This window comes from Kryptolebias marmoratus, linkage group LG2 (assembly GCF_001649575.2).
Source record: "Kryptolebias marmoratus isolate JLee-2015 linkage group LG2, ASM164957v2, whole genome shotgun sequence".
NCBI lineage: Eukaryota > Metazoa > Chordata > Actinopteri > Cyprinodontiformes > Rivulidae > Kryptolebias > Kryptolebias marmoratus.
In genome coordinates, this window is record NC_051431.1 from 21824391 (window position 1) to 21841897 (window position 17507).

General features: G+C 43.1%; 2 protein-coding genes across 5 annotated transcripts in view; one reads left to right on the plus strand and one right to left on the minus strand.

Annotated features, from left to right (window-relative positions):
- Positions 1 to 13196, plus strand: part of gdpd5b (glycerophosphodiester phosphodiesterase domain containing 5b) — a 47483-nt gene extending 34287 nt beyond the window's left edge. Inside the window, exons 8-17 of one of the 4 annotated variants that reach the window (XR_005234240.1) lie at positions 1313 to 1458; positions 2901 to 2983; positions 4705 to 4855; positions 5704 to 5925; positions 6307 to 6464; positions 6549 to 6696; positions 7860 to 7942; positions 10614 to 10726; positions 10829 to 11101; positions 11541 to 13196. Coding sequence is in view for 1 of the 4 variants with exons in the window: in XM_017420130.3 (XP_017275619.1) it covers positions 1313 to 1458; positions 2901 to 2983; positions 4705 to 4855; positions 5704 to 5925; positions 6307 to 6464; positions 6549 to 6696; positions 7860 to 7942; positions 10614 to 10726; positions 11541 to 11584 (1148 nt within the window). In the remaining 3 variants the exon portion in view is untranslated. Of the gene's footprint in view, positions 1 to 1312; positions 1459 to 2900; positions 2984 to 4704; positions 4856 to 5703; positions 5926 to 6306; positions 6465 to 6548; positions 6697 to 7859; positions 7943 to 10613; positions 11102 to 11540 lie in introns of all 4 variants that reach the window. The other 3 variants (XR_005234239.1, XR_005234238.1, XM_017420130.3) reach the window with 3 other exon arrangements.
- Positions 12229 to 17170, minus strand: hspa13 (heat shock protein 70 family, member 13). The gene is made up of 5 exons (XM_017419995.3): positions 16997 to 17170; positions 16572 to 16912; positions 15081 to 15294; positions 14825 to 14992; positions 12229 to 14622 (listed from the first exon to the last, which is right to left on the minus strand). Exons 1-5 carry the CDS (start codon positions 17019 to 17021, stop codon positions 14048 to 14050), a joined length of 1323 nt encoding a protein of 440 aa, XP_017275484.1. The 5' UTR covers positions 17022 to 17170; the 3' UTR covers positions 12229 to 14047.
- Positions 17171 to 17507: the final 337 nt, after the last annotated feature.

Consider the following 17507-nt stretch of genomic DNA (forward strand, 5'->3'; position numbering starts at 1 on the left):
GATGGCGAGTCTCAGGCAGACACTTGCGTTATTTTGCTCTTTTTTGTTTTGTTTACAGCACAGGCCTGCAGATTACAGACAGTTTGTACAATAAATGTATTAAAATCAGTGCTATCATCTGCTTGACATCTCAGCAAGTCAACATTGTGGTAAAGAAAGTTCATGCAGTTTTTCCAGTTTTCTTTATTGTTCTTTAAATTCCCAACTTCTGTTGTGACTTGATGCTGTATAAATAAACTGAACTGAACTGATGGTGAACTTTTTTTAATGTAGCTCTGAGTCAGGTATGTAGGGTCAGGAGGGTGTGGCGTAATGTGGCTCCAACAGCTCCAAAAGGCATAAAGAAAGTCGTACTTTCTCCACCCCACAGGTGGTTCGGTTCTGTAAGCCTTTGTGCCTTTTAGCTGTCCTGTGGACATCTAAGTTTGTCATGTAGCCATGTTAGTTTCAAGAGTTAGTTAAGTGAACTCTGTGTACTCAGCCGAGCTTTTGGATTTTAAACGTCTAATTAAATTGGTGGCGTTGAATGTACAGTAGCTTCTATCACTACTACCGTGAGAAATAACTAAATTGCAAATGTTGTATGTAGCCGCTGAACTGTTCGCTACTCCTATAAAATATTTCTGTACCGCAGGCATGTTGGCATGTTACATCATGTTTTGTGGCAGCTGTATTACATTGCCGCTGACATAAAACGAAAGACGGAAAGTCAACAACAGATCAGGAGTGAAGTCAGCTACTCTAATACCGTTAAGTAAAAAAAAAAATAGAATAAGGCCTTGATTCGGACCCCCTTCCAATAATTGAGCTTGGCTCAGGAGATCCCTAATTAAGGCACATAACCGTAACTCAAGTGTCCTCTCTGTGACAGTAATATAAGCACCATCTGTAACTATTCGAGATGAACAATGAAGTTTGAATAGTTAATGACTCTCTTTTTTCCCCACCTTCTTAGTATTCCACTGCTAACACTTTCACCTTTCTCATCCAGGCAGGAGGACGTTTATCAGCGCAACACCTGCTAAAAATACTTGAAGTGACTTAGTGTCTTTTTTTTTCGACATTGTAGTTTTATTTCTTACAAAGTGACAATTATGCTCACAGATGAGCCTCACCTCTCACTCCTTTAGACAGATTAAATAAAATACTTACAGGAGGAACACAAATATTTCTGAGTAGCAGATATAGCAAAGACATTGTTGCGTCCTGACAACCGCTTTTCCTCTGGTCAGATAATTACCAGCAGATCTGAATAGTGTTTTCGTTTGAAATTCCCATTCTTTGTAATTGTTGTTTTGTTGTTTTCTGCCAGTGTTCCAGGTGGTGGTTGTGCTGCTGTATCTGAGTGTGTTACTGGGCCTCTACTTGGTGCCACTTTATCTCACCTCCCCCTGCATTATGGACCCCAGCACCCTTAAACCACGACCAAAGGTTTTCGGCCACCAGGGTGCCCCCATGGTGAGGCAACACTCATACCCACAAGCAAGTCAAACCAACTACAATAGTCTTTCTTTTTACACCATTACACCGTTACACTTTAGGTTACCTGATTTAGGCTTCCCAGTGACTCATCCAGAGCTGGGGATCGCTGACATTTAGAGAGGAAAAAGGTTAAAACAGTCGACACATGAATCCCAAAGAGCTCCTGCTGCCTGAGGAGTGGGAGGAACTCTGTAAAACCTGCTCAGCCAAAAAAATCTACTTTTATTTTTCTGATTGGGCTTTTAAACTCAGTTTAGTGTCTTAAGAGGCAGTTGAAGCATCACTGATGTAGATGTAGATCATGGGTCACGCTCCTCTTAACCTCTAGGAACCTTTTGACCAGGCAGTCATTTCACAGGCAGATAAGCTGCTAACTGAGAGCTCTCATGTTTTACATGCAGAATCCACACCGCTGAACTCAGGGAGGAGGTATAAGGTTCACCTGTGTACATATAATGGGTACAAACATTCATTTGTCCCTCTATGTATCAAAGTTATCAATAAACAAACCAAATCTTAAAATTCAGTAAATCATGTATGGTTATTTCTGCAACCTTTTTTAAAGCGAGCATATTTTCTCATTAACTTTTTGTTATTATTGCTCTCATATTTTTATTGTTATAACTTTGTCTTATTGTTCTGTGGTTGTTTTGTTGTCTTAAATGTTTTTATTGTTGTGCAGCAGTGCCCTCTTTATGCCAAGCAAAATTTCTCCCATGGGAAACAAAGAACTTTGAATGTATTCTAATTGTTTCTTTAAAAATGGGATTTTATCTATATCAAAACACTTTTTTTAAAAAACTTTCGTATGTGATATATCATGGATTAATGTGATTGCTAAAGAATGATTTATGTTCTTTCCACACGTCCTGATGAGTTATGCAACCTTTTGGAAGGAAAACGAAGGCAGTTCCTCAAAACTCAATTAGGAACACACCCAGCCTTCTGTGGGATTTCTGCAGAGAGATCGATCCTTTCAGTGGAATCTAAAATTAGGAGTCTCTGAACGGATGGGAGGGGAATAAAAACCCCTCACAGTACTCAGTTTCCCAGAATCACTCTTTATTGATTATTGCAGCATTCCTTTCCCATGTTTCCTCATCAGTAGCTTTACTCTCAGGGTCTCAAAGGAAGATGTTATTCTAGTAAGTGATGCTTTAGTATTGATCGTAGCATTGAACTAAGTTAAAGAGCAATCCGCAGCGCTGGCCTTTCCCATCCACAAATTCCTTTGTGTTCACGCAAAGTAATCCTTTTTCACGTAGTTGATAAAATATTAACACGTTCCGACTTTGTGAAACAAGCCACACTTGTTTTCGTTTTTTTTTTTTACCAAGTCATTGTTTAACTTTAAGTCTCCACTAAACGTCTTGTATCCACCGTGTGTTTGTCTTCTCACCGTGTCTGTGCATGCCCAGCTCGCTCCGGAGAACACACTGTGGTCCTTCCAGCGAGCTTTGCAGTTGAACGTCACCGGACTGGAGGCTGACGTAGCCATCAGGTACACACACGACCGATCAATACAGCCATGCATTAAAGCCAAACCCATAAATTATTTAATCTCTGCAGAGATTCTGTCTCTCATTGTTCGGCCTCATAAATAATCAAAATGGTTCCTTATAATCGTTTTGAGACCATCATTGGATAAACTGAATTTAAAAACCACAATCAAAATGTGTGCTGTTGTGTTGAGTCTTTTATTTTTTAATTTTTTGTAATAAATTTCAAGCATTAAGGACCACATTGTTAATGCTGTTACACTATAAGGATTAAAGTTATTTTTAAAAAGTAGATGCCGTCCTAACATGCGTCCTTTGTTAAATGGTACAACTATAAATCAGATATCAGCAGTCAGGAGATTGTTTATGGCATCACCAATTAAACAGGAGCTGAGAAGCCGAGCTCAAGGATCTGCTGGAAACTTCGGAGACCAAGACGAATAGTGAATACTGGCTGTAAATATTTACTCGTGTGTGCAGAGGATGAGTGATAGTGCAGAGGTTGTTTATTAGAGCTGCGTTTTGTTGGATTGTGTTTAGGATTTATGCCACTGCACTCTTGCTTCTTAGACATATAAACTGTTTTCCTACATTTTCAAAATAAAACAACACACCAGCACTGCAACAGCGCGTGTTCTAACTGAAATGTCCTGGTACAGACGTCAGGTTAGAGTACGAGCAGTCGGATGAAAATTAGGTTGGCAGTCATCTCCTCTCAAAGAGGGTGCAGGTTTTTCCTTTTTATTTCTTGCTATCTACCAGGGGACACACAGTCTAAAGCACTCGACACCAAAGCAAAGCAAGAATAACTGGTTCACAGTTTAAACCCCGTTGTGTGGAAAAGCTTCCTGGTGATCCGCAGCCTAGGTGGAAAGGAGGTATGGAAAGCTAAAAGGGTCATAACTTGTTCTTCTAAACACCTCCTGGTGTCATATGAAGACTAATTATGTCAGCAGGCCTTTTAATAGGCACCACCATGTAAGAACAGCACACAAGCACTCAGAGGAAGGGTTTTGTGTACTTTGTTTGGTCACTTTTGAACTACTTATTTAGTTCTTTAAAACTGACACATAATAAAAGTCACTAGAGTTTATTAAAGATTTTCGGGGCTGCTTGTTTTGCTCACTGTGCACTCCTGAAAGAGGTGAATGGGTGACTGAGTGAACTGGCAGAGCACCTGATAGTGCTGAGTAATTAGACCTGATGACAGCCTGAAGGATTGACAGACTGCACTCTGACACACACACACACACACACACACACGCTCACATGTAAATGTGGGATTATCTGTAGTTGGGGTAATTTTAGCAACATTGACTCGGTTACAGATGCTTAGCTTCTTGTTTATTTTTAGTTTTCTTCTCTGTTAACTTTCATGCTCACACATAATTTGTTTTTCAAATATTTATCTGCTATTTAGCTGCCCGTTCATTTGGATATCAAATATTGAGTTACAGGAAGTCCTGTTTCTTTGATTTCATGTGCCAAAGTCAACTTACAGGAGGGAGAGTTTGAATATTTAAACCAAGCAGCCATTTGTGTTATACTTCAGCTAAAAATAAGATTATTTAGTCTTTTTTTCCCAATTTTAACAAGTCCTTCACTTCAATGGATTATAAAACTTCAATAAGTTGATTCAATAGGAGACGCTCTCCTGCATGTATAATCAGTAAGGTTAGAGTTTATTTAGATGTTCACGTCTCTCTTCTCTTCTGCTCTCCAGTGTTGATGGCGTACCGTTCCTAATGCACGACCCCGACCTGCGGAGGACCACAGATGTAGAGAAGGTTTTTTCAGACAGGCAGATGAACAAAGCCTCGTTTTTCAACTGGACAGACCTGCAGCAGCTCAACGCAGGACAGTGGTTCCTCAAGGTGGTTCTCATTTACTAAATGCGACTCAATTTGAGGATTATTTTGAAGGCTCTATAGTTTTATCTAGGATGCAGTAATGTGAGACACAGCCCACAGAGTCATGAGTACGCAGTGTGCCCTCTCTCTGATCTGTCAGGTGTTCTTTAGGTTTTTGCAAAATAAAAAAGATTCACTATAGCGTGCATATCGAATGGCTTAGCAAATAAAAGGTTTTATTAGGAGTTGTTTCACTTTTCATCAAGTACGGTGTTACATTAATGAACATTAGATAATTTTACACACACACACACGCGAATTATAATACTAATTATTTTTTGCTAGTCGTCTGTCTTTTTAAGTGCTAAATGTGTAAAAAAAAAAAAAAAAAAAAAAGACAGTTTGGTTTTGATTGAAATGGAGCATTTAATAGACGGGCTCAGATTTGATTAGATGGGATTGCACACTGCAGAGAGGCAAATAGCTGTGTCAGTGTTTGTTTCCATCTTCATTACTTTCTCCTCTCTCCTCATTCTGCTTTCACTGCCTGTGAAGAAACTGTTTCTGTCCTTTTAATGTTAGTCCTATAAAATATTATACTCTGCAAAATAGATTGTAAAAAATCAAAACTAAAAATAACTTTTAAGACTTGTGTATTAAACGTTTGATGGTATTCTGTAAGATATTTGGGAGCATTGAAGGTTTTATAGATGTTGAGGAAATGCATTAAAACATTTGTACTTTTTATATGTAGGTGTTCAAATGCAAAATATTTATTTTAGCGTTGTTATTTTTGGTAACTGTAAATGAATCCCGTATGAGTGACATCACACTGCCGGTAAATAATGGTGTGGCGTGTCGCCTTGTTTCAGGATGACCCTTTCTGGACGGCGAATACTCTGACGACGCGGGAGAAGAATCTGACGGCCAACCAGAGTGTGTGTAGCCTGGAGCAGCTTCTAAAGCTGGCCTCCTATCACAACATCTCCGTGGTCTTCAGGTTGAAGAAGCCTCCTCCGCAGCACCCCTGCTACCACAGCTGGATCAATGATACACTGGAAGCAGTGCTGCAGTCTGGAGTTCCTCAGAGCCTGGTAGGAAGGAAGGAAACGCTCCGGTTCTGCCCCCTGCATGACGTTTATCTGCGTCCGGGCCTGTTTCATACAAACCTGAAACTTTCACTACCACTTAATTTAAAAGATGGCTTTAAGTCAGGGGTCTCCAATCCTGGATGTTTTACTTGTTTCTCTGCTCCAACACACCTGATCTGAATCAATGGGTGATTAACAGGCTTCTGCTGAACATGAAGAGGGAATTTAACGACTGAATCAGGTGTGTTGGATCAGGGAAACAAGGAAAACATGCAGGATGGTGGCCCTCGAGGACCAGGATTGGAGACCACTGCTTTAAGTGGTCCCTGTCTCTGTTCAGCCTGTCGCCACATGTGTGTAACCGTAAGCGTTCTGCTGATTCAGGTGATGTGGACTCCTGACGAGCAGAGAGCTCAGGTCAGACGGGTCGCGCCTGGCCTCACCCAGACCTCGCTGGTGAAACGGGATCCTTGGACTCTGCAGAAGTCTGGCATCAGTAGGCTCCTGCTCAGATACAACCAAATCAGCTCAAGCGAAATCATGTAGGCTCCCGAACCTGACACCTCCATCAGATTTGTAACCGATGATCGAGCTGATTAATAATCGCGACTTGTTGCCGTTTTCAGAAACTTTACCAGAAACAACATTAGCCTTACCGTCTACACCGTCAACGAGCCGTGGCTGTACTCGGTGCTCTGGTGCAGCGGGGTGTCCTCGGTCTCCTCAGAGGCCCCACATATCCTCAGTAAGGTGCCTTATCCTGTCTGGCTCATGGTAAGAACGTCACATCAAGTGTTTATATTATGCCCTCTGTAACACACACGGTTGAGCTCCAGGCAGCTGCCACTTTGAAAAGGTTTGGTTAAAACAAATTTTTTGAGTCATTTGTTGTTTTTAATAGCACTCATCAAAACTAAAACAAGTCTATAATTTTAATCAGAGTGCATTTGAGTTGCTTTACTTCTGTTCTTATGAGGCAACCACATCTCCTGGTTCAAGAAACAGAAGGCCTTCAACTCAAATAGACTTGGAATGACTTTATTGTGCAAAGAGTTGAGGCAGGTCTTTAAAAGCACCTTGAAAGTTTGAAAGCTTTAAGCAGCTCTTATATGCATCTATTTTATTTTTATAGTTTAAGAGCAGCAACAACCAAAGTGTGATCACCTCCTCATCGCTTTTATCCCGTCACAGATGGCCTTTCATAGCCTGGAATATTTCTCCGTAGTAACAGAAGATCAAATAATACTTTACAACCCATGTTTATTTTACATTTTTTTGCAGGTTGAACTGGTTTAGATGTCAGAATTTTTACAAACTACCAAAAAAAAAAATCCCTGCTGCTTTTGTATATAACTCGACTGTTTATCTTTCTTTGCATCTGTATATAAAAAGGCCTACATATGTAGCTTTTAACTGAAATCACTGGGTGTGCCTCGTTCACCCTGTTACATCTTGACGGCAGAGACGGGCTCCATCACTGCACTGCGTCTTGTGTTGTTCGGTGTACCGTCTTCTGAAACTTCTCGTTGTTTCCCCGCTGTCTTTATAAATGCTCGGTGCCGGCCCAGTCTCGCCATCTGTCCCACCATATGGGACCTTTTGCCCGACAACTTGTGGACGTGACCCCCGACCTCCTGCTGTATGGTTTAGGGAGAGTTTAGACGCCGGCAGTACTGTCTGTTAGTTTGATCCACGCCATGATGTCAAATCTGTCATCTTAAAATATTCTGTCCAAAGAAGCTGAGGTTAAAAAGAAAAAGCCCTGCTGATCTCTCGCTCTGTTTGAAGGAAAAGATAATTAAAGTAAAGTGGTTTAAAACAAAAACAACAAAATATTACATATAACATGTTAAGACTGGTTTGAGGATCTTGGCGTTTGGCTCCATCTAGTGGTGGATCCTATGTATTTAACACATAACATGACTGTTTTCTTTCAGAGCCCAAATGAATACAGTCTAATCTGGGTGTCTGCAGACCTCATCTCCTTCGCTGTAGTCATAGGAATATTCATATTACAAAAGTAAGTATATGTACTATTTTTATTATCTAGGGATAATAATCTACAGAGTGAAATCCTGGACATGTTTCGAATTTTACTGTTAAATATAATTCAGCGTGTCACATATGATGCCAGTAGGCACTTCATGCAGGACGATATCAGTTTTTTTTTTTTTTAAGGAGAGTGAACATATTCGAGCACATTTTGTTTTAGATTTATTTCTTCTGTCTTCTGTCCTTGTTTTTGTCACAAACTAGGAGATTTTCTCTTTGTCAAACACTCTTTCAGTGTTTGTGTTTCTCTCTTAAAGACTGTTTTTATTGTTTGTTTGTTTTGGGGATGACTCCAGAGACGGACGGCCCTTGTCCTCCTGTCATCTCTGAGATGGGGCGGCTTCTTTGGGTTTCTCTCTTATTTTCCTTGTAACTGTACAGGTGTTGTTCAGCTTGGCTTTTCTCTTCAGTAGCTTCTGCTGGCTTCCGAACTGACCTCTCTTTTCTCCCACCTTCTTTTGTCCCCCTTTTTTGTCTTTCTTCCTCGTCCTCTCTCCTCTGCCCGACGTGCATGCTCTCCTCCTCTGCTGCATTCTGGCATCTTCTCTCAGCTATCACATGATCAGGTAACCAGGTCACCTCTTCTGACCCCCCCAGCTCTACTCTAATTTCACCCTCTTTCTGTTTCTCTCCACCCATCATCATTTCGTTTCAATTCTTGGCCCCTTTTTTGCCTTTTTGAATGTTTCTGTTTTTGCCTCTCTACTTGGTACTCTAGTTAATATTCGATCCATCTCGTTCAGATTTTTCTTTTTTTTTTTCCCACCATCATTTGTTCTCTTCTCTCTCTTCTGTCTGTCCTGAATCACTCTACTGTACTGCAGCCTTTTTCTCTCATTAGGAGATGCTTTCTTGTCCCTGTTAAAAAAAATAAAATAAAATAACCAAAACACACACATACATACCCTGTGAAAATTTGTAATTTATCATCTTTAAGTTCTGGATCTGTCCTTTTAATTTCTGATCGTCTGTGTCCATTCGTCACAGCTCGTGTGAATGGATGCTCTTCACTTAATTAAATTGGAAACAAGTCTGACTGATCCGATCTGTGCAGCCAGTCTCTACATTATAGAGCAAAATGATCAGCGATGCAGATTAATTCAGAGTGCTTTCGGTGGATGGCGTTTTGCGGGGAAACTGATTTGATTTGCATAATCGAATAATAGTTGTGTAATCAAGGTCTTTGGGCTTTGAGAAATCCCTCTGAACTGCACGGCTGCTCTCCCTCTCTAAAGGGCAGCAGCCCTCACTCTGAACCAAAACGTATTTATCAGGCGCTCATTAATGGATCACCCTCTGAGAACAGCAGAGAGGCCCGAGCAAAATGCGTCTTTATCAGAAGCTTCCACATCTTCTCGTTACGTGTGCTCAGACTTAGCTGAGGCAGTTTTTTGGGGCAGTAAAGTTGCTGTATCTTGCAAATCCTTGCTTATGTTTCAGACTTGCTCTAAACCCAGAAAATGTGTCGTAGAAAGGCTACCAGTCCTAACTGAGCTCTTCTGTAATTTATACTTACTGTACACAGAAATATAGTCCCACCAGGAGGTTCTCAGCCCCTTTTGACCTGTCCAGAGTTATTTTTACTCTGTTCAGAGAAGCTCCTGAAGATTCAGGGACAGACTGTAGTGAGGACATTTTAGGACTTTTCTTTACCGTTTTTTTAGCTTTGTTTCTGTCTATTTAAAGGGATACTGCAGATCTTTTTGAGGAGGTTATGAACAGTCAACATCTCACCTGTTGTAGATGGTTCTCTGAACAACCTCAGATTAGAACAAAAAGAGTTTAATTTCGACCAAATTGACGAGCTAACAGCTAGTCAGACTGGTGCCAAGACCAGAGTAGATTACTTTTGCCTTCAAAGATCTAAAGAATTTCTGTGGCTTACAGGAACGCAGTTTAACAAACGTTCACATCACTGCTAATTTTCCTTAATATGAATATCTTTTTCTACACCTAAAACACAGACGTGCATGAGCATTTTTAAGTAGAAGCTGGTTTTATAAAGAAAAGGAAAATCATTTTTCTTTTCATTTACCCCTGTTAGTGCTTCCTCTGACTTTATTTTTAACCCTGTTACAGATCTACAAACATCTAACTCTGACTCCTCTTCACTTAGTAAAAGCTTCCATGGGGTTAGGGTTAGTTCAGGGTTAGGGGTCAAGTTTGACTTTTAGCAATGGTGCGTTCAAAGACCAGGGGGGAAAAAAAGGATTGAGCATCAGATCGGTCCAGCTGCAGGTGTCATAAAAGGTCTGAAAACTGACATGAATTGGATTTTTCAGATTTATTTAATTTATAACTAAAATGCTCCCAAAGAGGTTTTTGCGGCATCTTTATGTGCGTTTATTAGGAAAATTATTCAACTTGATTGGATTTAAAATGGGATAAAAATGCAGGAAACTTTAAAAAACCTTTGACCAGTTCATGTGAATTTGTCTAATTCACTCTGAACCAAACCAGTGAGAAGAAATTCCCTCAATTCCCCCCAAAAAGACGACATAGCTGCACAGCAAAGTGACATAAAGCTGATTAGAAATGAAAACGTAACCACAACCCTGACGTGGATACTGACAGAAACGCAGGGAGCGTGTTTCGATGCTGTGACCTCTGACCCAGCGTGTGACCCCTCCCCCCCGCAGGTATCGGATGAGCGGCATGCGCAGCTACAACCCTGAGCAGATCATGCTGAGCGCCACGGTCCGGACGTCCAGCCGAGACGTGAACGTCATGAAGGAGAAACTCATCTTCTCTGGTAAATCCAGCCTGGCCTTAGTTTCTCATCTCTTCATCTCGGCATGCATCTGAGTGTACGTGAACGTTCTCGCTCCTCTTCTTCGTCTCTTCCATGTCGAAGGTCAGCCTCAGTAAATGGCCTCCCTCCTCCACCATCCTTTGTGTGACGCGTTCCACATCTTGACCATCGTACATCTCCATCTTCTCTGCAAGCAGTCACTTCTTCCTTCCTTCTGTGTCTCGTTTCCTTCCTCCTCTCTGTCTGCTTTGCCCTGTTTTCCACCAATCCATCCCATCTCCCTTCATCCTCATCTTCCTCCACAAATTTCCCCGAGGAGGGGAGCTTGTAGGAGTCCCAGTCTGTCTAGACAGCCTGTAGTCCAGGGGAGGAAAAGTAAGTTTTTTTTGTTTTGTTTTGTTTTTTTGTGAAACTGGTGAAATTAGACAGAGCTGTGACTTTTGGTTTTTGTAACTTTTATATTTTTAAAAATATTTAAGTTAAATTATAAAAAAAATCTCAATAGAAATTATTTAAGATCTCATTATTTCCTTCAGAAAGTTTGTTCTCAGTGAAATCTGGTTTAGTGCGCTAGATCTATTTTTGTCTTCTTATGCTACTTTGAGTTTTTAACAACTAATTTACTCATTTTAACTTTTAGCTACTGTTTTGCTGCTTTTAGCTAGCCTCTAATCCTTGTTTTAGCTTTTAACCAGTGTGTTGCTTCTTTGTTTTAACTTTTAGCTTCAGTAAACTTTAAGAGAAGTCATTCATCTTGGCGTTGGCTGCGTTTTCACAGACTGTAACTCTCTGGTTATTGTATGTCGCCCTCTAGAGGTGAGAAACGGAGGCGGCGCTGATGAGCTGTACGAGGACTGAAGCTCCTCCCCCTCTGCCTGTTTGACTGCTGACTCGATGAAAACGCCTCCTTCCTGTTTGTCAGTGTGACTCTCCTCTGTCCCGTCCCCCCCCCCTCGTTACTTCCTGTCCATCCTGGTTTGGGTTTTCCTCCCGGACTCCACGTCCATCACACAGGACTACGATCACTTCTTAGGAAGTCTATTTTTTGTTTTTGTTCCAATCAGAGGATTCCTCCGAACAAAGCCAAATGTGAAAGAGGCTGTCCTGCGGTTCTTTACTTTAAGCTAACTTTCCAAAGCGGTTCATTATTTTTTAAGCCCTGTAAGAGATGACTTCCTCTGAGGGTTTTTTTTTTGTTTTTTTTAAATCAGGTGTTTTCTCAGCATGATGCTCCCGCCTCCTGTCAGTGCTTCACTTTTCCAGAATCTTAATATTTAAAGAGAAAACACAAACTGTTTACAGACGTCTTGCCTTCTCCTCCAGGTGAAATATTCACTCAGCACATGCGAGATGTTTTGATTTTTGATCCCTCCTCCTCCTCCTCTGTCCTGCACGTCTGATCAGTGCATCCGAACACGCGGATCATCTGGACTTTGTGGGAGCTGCGCTCCCCGAGAAGCCAGAGGAGCTGCTGGAAACGGTTTGCAGGATGAAGATTGTGCTTTTTTTTTTTTTTTGGGCTAACTGTGAATGTGACGATTGTTTCCTTTTTTAAAGCTGTGCTCAGTGCGTCGTGTGTATTCTGACTGAGTCTGTGTTTTTTTTGCAGTGTTATGTTGAGTGTTATAATATATAAAGAGGTGAGACGCTCCAGCCAAGAAATGACATTTCAACACCATCAGTCTGGCCTTCTGACTTGCAGCCTACCTGTGGTATTTTTTAGTGTTGGTGAACGTGTTTCATGAAACTGAACTCTGGCTTCAGGTTGGAAATTAAAGTTAAGCTAAAGGGAATCTGAAATCACAAGCAGCTCACGTCAGAGACTGACTGCCTTTCGTTTTATTTCATCTCTGGATCTTTGTATGCCTGAGAAGTAAAGATTAAATACTCCAGTACAGAGGTTGTGTTTTTGATTTGTCTCTTTTTAGGGCAAGACAATCATATTCATCACCTGCTGCTGACAGCAAAAAGAAACATTTCTTGTCTGTTTGTTAGCAAAACATCTCATGAACCATTGAATGGATTTAAATGAAACTTTGAGGGAGTACTGAGTCAACCCGATTAAACATGGCCACCTAATCAACCTTATCAAACAAATACAAACTGGAAGGTAGGATGGTGTCGCCGCCAAACTCTCCAGCTTTGCGTCAAAACTGGAGGCTCTTGGAGAGGACGGAACAATCATGGACTTGTTTCTCCAGATGTTTTGGATGGGCGAGCTACATCTACCCTCTGTGAGCTGACTTTTCCAAAAACAAGCACGGAGAAATTGAGATGTTGGATTTTATTAGATGGGGGGAGTCTGAATCTGTCAAATACAAAAATAGATCCTAGTATGACCTTCAGCGTCTTTATCGACTTGTATATTAACGTCTCAGTATGAACAGGATGTTTACAGTTTTCTATTTACAAGACAATTGGCAAATAAAGAAAGGAATGTGGCTTGATAGTTTCCAAAAAAAAAAAAAAAGTCGTGTAACACAGGAAGATCATTGTTCTTAATGAATGTGCAAAACCCCGGCTGCTGCTCGGAAGAACAACTCTTTTCACGCATGGTCTTTGAAACATTCCAGATGTGACAGTGATACAGTGTTAAGCCACCGGAAGCAACGCTTTGGTCCCTCAGCTGGAGCAGAGCGTGCTGCTCCTCGCGGTCATTTCAAGAAAGCACAAACAAACACGAGTCAAAGTGCAACAGTGAGCGTGTCTCCTTCATCGCAAATAAATAATCCTTATGTGGCATTGAAATGATGATACTACAGACGGACATTAAGGCTCCTGCAGGGTGGTCCTCGGCAGAACACCTGACGAATGAAACTGTGTTGCAGAGAAAATTTTAATAATTACTAATATTTACATTTTTGAGCTGAGGTCCTCCGACGCCTCAGACTTCAAGTAAAGAGCCTCAGACAGAACCACTACCCTGCAGCGGCTCCCGTCTCATGAAATAATCAGCTTTCTGAAAAGGCACTGAGTAAATCAGCCAACACGCCTTCAGGCAGGCATAAATAAATAAATAGACCCGCCTCGTGTCTGTTCCCAGAGCTGAACGTCAGGTTCGTACCTGCTGCACACACGGGCGGTCGGTAATTTCTCTCGGAATTAGTGCGCAAGAAAAGCACGTCTCACATTAAAAATGCTAAACGGAACTGTTCGTTTCTGCGAGCGTTATCAGTCACCATCACAGGAAGCTGTTGCAGCACTTCGTCGCTGTCGCCCTTTCACAAGCGGGGAGGAAGAGTAGAAAGGTTCCAACAGCCCACAAGATGCGGACCGAAGCGCAGGGTGGAAGTGAGCCGGCGGCGTTTCACATTTTTTAAATCAGCTGAAGTTCGTCTTGCGCAGGTGTCTGTTGGGTATTTCGATGGCGCTCACCTGTAACGGCCAGGAGCCGCCCATGATGCCGGCCTGGATGGCCACGCCCGTCACCACGGCCAGGTCGGGGTCCACGGACGTGTTGGGCTCCTTCCCGAAGTACTCGCTGATCAGCTTCCTGATCCGGGGTATCCTGGTGGAGCCCCCCACCAGAACGATCTCGTCCACGTCCTCCTTCTCCAGGTGGCCTTCGGCCAACACCGTCTTCACGGGGGCCAGGATCTTCAGGAAGAGGTCCTCGTTGAGCTCCTCGAACAGCTGCCGAGTGACCGTGGTCTGGAAGAGGACGGGAGCGGGGCCCCCGGGTGACTCGGAGCTGCGGTGGAGGTGGAGGTGCAGGGGCACTCTGACGGTGGCGCTGGGGTGGAGGGTGAGGTTGAGCTTGGCGGCTTCCATGGCCTGCCGGAGACGGTGGATGTCCTTCTTCAGGGTGGGGGGGACGCCGAACTCCTGTCGGACCCGCTCTGTGGTGTACTGGAGCAGCCGCTGGCTGAAGTCCTGACCTCCCAGCTTGTTATTTCCTAAAAGTTAAACTAGAATTAAAAACTTTTTCTGAAGACAAAAGCCAGGCTGTAGTCTGGAGAATCGCTGCTGTGTGTGTTCATTTGTCTGTTAGCAAAATATCTCATGAACCAGAGGATGGATTTAACATGATCAAATACAAGGTTTGACCCAAAATGGCTACAACTCTGACATGAAAGCTGACAGGAATGACATCTTTACCTGCCATCGCCCTGGTGAGGAACATGCCCCCCTGTTTGTTGAGCAGAGACACGTCCAGCGTCCCTCCCCCGAGGTCCACCACCAGCACGTTAAACACGTCCACCTTGTGCAGGCCGTAGGCCATAGCCGCAGCCGTAGGCTCGTTGATCACCCGCAGGATCTCCAAACCTGCAAGACGGGAACCAGAGGGGGAGTCAGGGAGGGAGTGACCCGTCTGGGAATTTAACCCCCTTCATTGTGCAACCAGCTGACAGACCTGCGAGGTTAGCCGCTCTGACGGTGTAGTTCCGCTGTCTCTCGTCAAACTCCGCGGGCACCGAGATGACGGCCTTCTGGATGAGCACGCCCAGCTGTCGCTCGGCCATCTTCTTCAACTTCAGCAGCAGCCTGGAGCCGATGAACTCCGGGCTCACGGCGAAGGTGCGGTTGGTGGAGATCTCGAACTCCGCGCTTCCATTGTTGTTTGTCACCTGGAGGCAGAGCAGGGGCAGGGGGGGAGAGCTTTGGTTAAGTGGAACAAAGAAAAGCAGCACTGTGTTCAAAACTTTAAGGTTACTGAAGTTCAGTGGCAGAAATAATTCCACAGCTGATTTTGAAAGTTTGTAAAGAAACTTGTAAAGAAATGGAGAGTGTCTAATTTTTATTGCAGTTCCATTTTAATGTAGGGAGACAGAATATCAAATAAAACTGAAAACATGTTGTATAAAAGTTTAAATTAATGTCCACTAAGGTTCTTATCCGTTATAACCCAGCCACACAATCAAATACTGAATCAGTTTCAGACACTCTTGATCCCAGCTCATTACGACGCCCACCTGTACACAGAATCAATTTCCTCCTTTTCAGCCTCTCTGCAACTAAGAGGAAACCCAAAAAGCTCTCAAAAGGACATCAGAGTGCGGATGATGGATGGACAAACATTTAGAGAAGGCTTGGGAGAAAGTGCTGCCATCTGATAAGCCTAAGATCCACCTCTTTGACTTGAGTTTGGAGGGAAAGAAATGACAGAATGACTAAAAGAAGACCATCCCTATAGTCAAGCACAGAGGCGGCATCATCATGCTTTGGTACAGGACGACTTCGATGCATCAAGGAACCAACGGAAGAGGATGTGTACCGTAAAATCCTGGGCAAGAACCTTCCTCCCTGAAGGTCAGTCATGGAGGGGTCTTCCTGCACAACCGCACCGCTACGGCAACACAGGTGCGGCCAAAGAAGAAGCACGTTAGGGTCTTATAGAAAACCGGAGTTGTCAAGTGACAGTCGCAAAACCTGAAGAATTTGGAGCTTCTGCAAAGAGAAGTGGACCGAGATCCCTCCTGAGATGTTCAAACCTGGTGACCAACTCCAAAAGACGTCTCACCAACAAAAGGTTTCTCCACAAAGTACTGGGTGACGTCTTACTTAGGATTCAAAATCAGTTTTTATGTCATTTTTTTTCCTGGATTTGTGTAAATTTCCTGTCTCTGTACAATAAAAGGAAACTATCATAAAATTAGAGACTGTTCATTTCTTTCAGAAAAGGTTAAAAAGAACAAAAAAAAAAACCAACTGGACTTCTATTCTATAGCTTTTTTTTTCAGATTGATCATGTCCTGGAGGAAGCTACAAGTTACAGAAGAAACAGCGGGTCTAATACTTATTCTGCTCACAGCAGTTATATACAGATGTGAGGATTTATTTCATTGGGCCTGTAAAGTGACAGACCTGACTGATATCATCCACCCTGAACCGCAGCATCACCCACCTTAAACGGGTACCTGGCGCTCTCCTGCTCCAGCACACCTGCCTCGAATTTCTTCCCAATGAACCTCTTGGCGTCGTAGACGGTGTTCTGAGGGTTGCTGTCGCCCAGCTCCACCGCTTCGTGTCCGGCCAGCACCGCGGTGCTGGTGAAGGTGACGGCGCTCGGGATGCTCTTTCTCCCTTCCTCGTCCGCTATCACCTCCACCTCCCCGGTGCCCGGGTGGAAGACGCCGACCGAGCAGAAGGTGGTACCCAGGTCCAGGCCGATCACTCTGGGTTTGGGGGGAGGCAAGTACTGCTGGCCCAGGTAACCGGCCAGGAACAGAGCCAGTATCACCGAACCTGCGACACCCGGAAAACACGCTCATGAAAGATGGACCGACAGCCGGCTAGCTAGCTCGAGTTAGCATCTGTAATTCGGCTTACCAATCATAGAAATTTCTCCCGCCATCGTCAGGAAGTGTCGGGGAGTCACCTGTCGCTTGGAAGTCACCAAAACGTCGGTAAAAAAAAAAATGGGACGAGGAGCGGCTGAACGATGACCGGCAGCAGCTGGACGTGTTGAAACTGGATTTTTTTTTCACTTCGTCAACAAAGTACACGTCAACGTTGCAACGTCATGGGAATTCTGGGTTATGTAGTTTAACGCCTACGCCGATGACGCTAAAGAACGCGTTGCAGTTGAAGACGTTTCACTACAAGTTCCAGCGTAACGGACTCTGCGTTCTAAGCCAATCAGAAGCAAGCGAGCTCGTTTGCAGCATTCTCGGAACCTCGGAACTACCCACCTCTAAATACTTTTACCAATGACGTATAAATACATTTTCGTCATTGACTTTTACGATCGCTTTGTTTCAACGTTATGTCTATCATATAATTCACTTACCTGAAAAGAGCTTAATATAAAATAAAAATGTCAGGTTTGACAAGCTTTACT

Bases quoted from the DNA above. Each gene is read 5' to 3' on its own strand.
- hspa13 (XM_017419995.3), bottom strand. From the start codon at position 17,021: ATGGCGGGAGAAATTTCTATGATTG. The intron at 16,913-16,996 runs GTAAGCCGAATT...CGGGTGTCGCAG, and splicing joins GGGAGAAATTTCTATGATTG to GTTCGGTGATACTGGCTCTG. The intron at 15,295-16,571 runs GTGGGTGATGCT...CTCTGCCTCCAG, and splicing joins GCGCCAGGTACCCGTTTAAG to GTGACAAACAACAATGGAAG.